General features: G+C 30.0%; 1 protein-coding gene across 1 annotated transcript; it reads right to left on the bottom strand.

The window, feature by feature from the left end:
• Positions 1–2,442: 2,442 nt before the first annotated feature.
• Positions 2,443–3,411, bottom strand: LOC105789778 (EPIDERMAL PATTERNING FACTOR-like protein 2). The gene is made up of 2 exons (XM_012617136.2): positions 3,156–3,411; positions 2,443–3,091 (listed from the first exon to the last, which is right to left on the bottom strand). The coding sequence occupies exons 1-2, from the start codon at positions 3,229–3,231 to the stop codon at positions 2,862–2,864; spliced, it is 306 nt and encodes a 101-aa protein (XP_012472590.1). The 5' UTR covers positions 3,232–3,411; the 3' UTR covers positions 2,443–2,861.
• Between the last annotated feature and the right edge of the window lie 777 nt (positions 3,412–4,188).

The raw sequence follows: 4,188 nt of genomic DNA, 5'->3' as shown, positions 1-4,188 counted from the left end.
AAAATATATTCTTCATCAGAATCAGTTTCTGATATTAATTCATATAATATTTCATTAGGATTTGTTTCCTGTATGAAACATATTTCTAAATCTTGTTCTTCAAGATTTTTGATCATTTTCCTAGCATTTTCCCTTTATTAGGACATTTGTTAGCTAGATGACCTTCTTCATCACAAATAAAACATTTACATATTTGTTTCTTTTGGTTGGAATTCTTTTTCCTTACCACTTTTTGACTTTGACCAGAAATTTTTTTATTACCTGGTTTCCATTTTCTAAATTTATATTTTTTACGTTTTTTATAGGTTTTAGGATATATTTGTTTACACCCAAATTCCCATTCATTTTCTAATATTTTAGAACAATATTTATAACCTAATTTATTTTTGACTTGTTTAGCCGCTTTAGTTTGCAAGCAGTGCAAAGTTATTCTTTCTCTTGCAAAATAAATTCTATTTCCTATAGAATCTAAATTTTCATAGGAAAGCCCAGATGTTTTACTGTGCTTTTCTAAATAAGATACATATTTGTTTATACATATCTCATCCCAAGGTGGGGTTAATTTATGAAAGTATTGGTTTTTCCAAAACTCTATATTTTCATTTTTTAATTTCTGATATTCATGAAGAAATTTTTTAGAAAATTCATCCAAATATCTAATATCACATAATTTAATTTTTGAAAGAGTATAGCTAGCAACACTATCTTGATCTTTTTTATCAAAATAGCCACAAAATTCTGTTTTTAGAATTGAAGTTAATCCCTTCAAAAGATCTTTAGGGGTTCCTATTTGACTTAATAATAACTCTTTTTGTTCTTTTTCTTTCTCAGACTCTTCCCATCGTCTAAGAAATTGAAGAACATCCCCTTGAAAAGTTCCTACAAAATAATTTAAGAACTTTTCTTTTGACCATGTGTTGTTGTTTACAACAATCGTCATTGACTGTGCCCAATTTTCTATGGTTTTTTCATAGTCTGGAATAGAAATATTAGTCAAATCTAAATATATTCCTCCTTGAGCAACATTTCTTTTATTTAAGTCATCTATTCTTTGTTGAACAGGTTGACTAGATGTTTCTCCTAAATGTTCAGGTTTAACATCATTAGTAGCTATATCTTCGGATTTGTTACCAAAGATTCTAAATTTTCCATTATCTAATTCATAATCTTTGTTAGAAAATCTAAGATAGTCATCTGTTAGACCATCAGATTCTAACTTCCTTTTTCCACGAGGATCTGGTGGTTCAGTATCCATGGGTTCAGGAATGTCTATATTTTCTTCTTCAGATGAAGTGGTTTCTTCATCAGAAGTATAGGTTGAGACTTTTATGTCTTCATCCTGGTCTGTTGAAGTTTTTTCTTCATCAGATAAGTTTCTATTTTTTATTTCCTGATCTGTTGAAGTTTTTTCTTCACCAGATTGATTTTTGAATAATTATGTGTTTTCAGAATTACTCGAACCACTACTTGTATCATCATATTTTAACATATAATGATAATTAAACATACTAAAAAGATCTTTATGTTTTTCATAAAGTTCTTCTATTAGTTTTAAATATTCAACTCTTTCAAGTTGATCATTAGTAGTAGCAAATTTTTCTTTCCAATGTTCTATAAGTGTTTTATAGGATTGGAAATCATATTCTTTTGTTTATCAACTTTTTACGTTTTTTATGTTTTTATAATTTTTAACATAGATGACGACTCATCGATGAAGTGTTTTCTTCATCGATAAAACAAAAATATGATCTTGACCATTACCATAATATAAAGGACCTAAATTTACATCGGACTCTATATTATTATTATTAAAAACTTGATCTAATTTATTATTAACATTAGTTAATATTTCTTTAGACTCATGGTTTAAGTCTAAATCTTTTATATTACCTAAGTTATTTACTTTTTCTTCTCTGAACCGACTTTACTATATAATTTACCAAAATAAAAAGAAGTTATATCAACAAGACTATTAATACCCTTACTCGGAGATGAAACGTTATTTTCATTTCTAGAGTCTATATCGTAATATGATTTAGAGGATTGTTATTTATAATAGTGTCCACTACCTTTATTTACCCAAAAAATTATATATTATAAACATATTTAAAAAATAGAAAAGTTGATTAAATGGATTGGTTTATTTTACTGAAAATTGCACTTAATCTAATTTAAATACTTAAAAAATCGAATTAATCATTATGAAACAATGAAATAAGCCAACGGAGCAATCTTGATAATCAATTCAGACAATTAGATTAAATCCTAAAAGTTGTTTTGGTTTTAGACCCATGTATGTTTTGTCATGTTAATGAAACCAGGCGAGCTGACTGTTCAAGTAAGTTTTCAAGGAAAACGGAATCGTTACTATGTAATTCCTTACACGCCAAGTAAGCAACGAAGAGAGACAATAAGAAGAAAACACAACTGGAATCTGCCATTAAAAGAACAGTTTAAGCTTTTTCCTTTACCCTCTCTGATCACTTCAATTCCTATCGCATTTTTCGACAATAGTTGACACCAAAACCAGACACGATGGCGTGTATGGTGAAACTATACCAACTCAAAAATCATTGTCTACTTTTTAAGTAAATACTTTACACTAATTTCTAGACCCCCCTTCCTCCCAACGTCATAACGATTTGCCCAAGAAATCGTATCTTAGTACGTATATACCAGTACAAATACACGCCCCACAGCAACAGCAAGTACTATAGATTCATTTTCTTTTTAAAGATTCAGATAATCAAGAAATTTCACAACGGAATTCTAATATGTTCTCACAAGCAAAAAAAAAAAAAAATACTTACATGGTTCAAAAATGGGTATTTAAGAACCTAAAATATATATGTATTTATGAGCTAAGGGTTGAAGATGAAGTTGCCACATTTGCATTTCCAACTCATGGGTTTGTAGTTAGAGCTTCCATCACCTCTTGCATAAGCAACATGGGAGATTTGAGGATTGGTAGGCACTTGAATGGCTTCACAATGGTCGCATGAATTGCACCTTCTCTCACACCTTGGTGGCCTTGATCCTATCTGTGCTCTTAACCTCGCCTTTTCTTCATCGGATTTTGGTATTGATCTACCTGCAGAAACAAAAGTAAGCAAGCAAGAAAAAATTGCCTAATGAAAAAGATGATTAAAAGTTACCTTCAGCTTTGTATCTCAGTTGGGTTGAGCTTAAAATCAAGAGAAAAAGAAGGGAAAATATGAAACTATGGCTCATTTTGATGAAGAAAACGATGGCAAAATTTGGATACTTTTTATAACGGAAGAGGAGAGTGGTAATAATATTATAAGGGCGGGCGATATATCGCAGTCTGTTGAAATGATGTAACGATCGAAGGACAAGTAAGTTAATGCAGAAGCGAATGACAAAAAGGAAAAAAGAGAAGGCAGAAAAGGAAAACAAACCTTTTTTCTTAAAACCTCGGGTGTTGAGCTTTTGTTTAAGCTACAATGGCCAACAAAGATTTGGGAAACAGAGACAAGTTACTATATATAATAGAAGATAGAGAAAGAAAGGCAATAGAATTTGAAAGATAGGGTGGGATGACAGTATTGAAAGGAGCATTTGAGAAGAGGAAAAAGCCGTAATTCAGTACATATACAAAGAAAGAAGACAACTATGGAACAAAAAACAGCAACCAAACACCATAAACGCCAACCGGTTCTTACAAAACGGATATGAAATCACTGATGTATCATAAGAAGAATGTAGATTATTTCAATTATTATTATTTTTGTCTAAATATATTGTTAAACCGTATTAACAAGTGCTTGGAAAGAGTGGATTTTTCCGTCGGTAATTTAGGTTAAGTTCGATTTTTAGAATTCTCATTATTGAGAGGGCTTTACTCGAATCCATTCTTAACCCGAGCGAAACTAATCTCATATCGAATAAGGACACTTGTGATATAAACCAAAAAGAAACTTATGTGATATGAGAAAATTTTTGGTAAATGTATCGTGGATGACCCTGTAGTAGAACCAAATTAATCTATATTAGATTAAAGAGTCAATTAGTCCTCTGTTAAAAATTTTATCCACTGTTAAAAATTTTATCCATTTCTATTGTTAAAAATTGATGAACTTTTTAGCTAAAAGGACCAATTTGTTCCTTGCCCTAATATATAGAGACTAATTTTTTAATTTTTAAGTAAAATGGACAAAACACAATTTA

The sequence above is a fragment of the Gossypium raimondii genome, chromosome 2, assembly GCF_025698545.1.
Source record: "Gossypium raimondii isolate GPD5lz chromosome 2, ASM2569854v1, whole genome shotgun sequence".
NCBI classification, from domain to species: domain Eukaryota; kingdom Viridiplantae; phylum Streptophyta; class Magnoliopsida; order Malvales; family Malvaceae; genus Gossypium; species Gossypium raimondii.
The sequence above is the reverse complement of the archived record's forward strand: the minus strand, read 5'-3'. Positions and strand labels throughout refer to the sequence as shown.

Bases quoted from the DNA above. Each gene is read 5' to 3' on its own strand.
- LOC105789778 (XM_012617136.2), bottom strand. From the start codon at position 3,231: ATGAGCCATAGTTTCATATTTTCCCTTCTTTTTCTCTTGATTTTAAGC. The intron at 3,092-3,155 runs GTAACTTTTAAT...TTGTTTCTGCAG, and splicing joins ACTGAGATACAAAGCTGAAG to GTAGATCAATACCAAAATCC.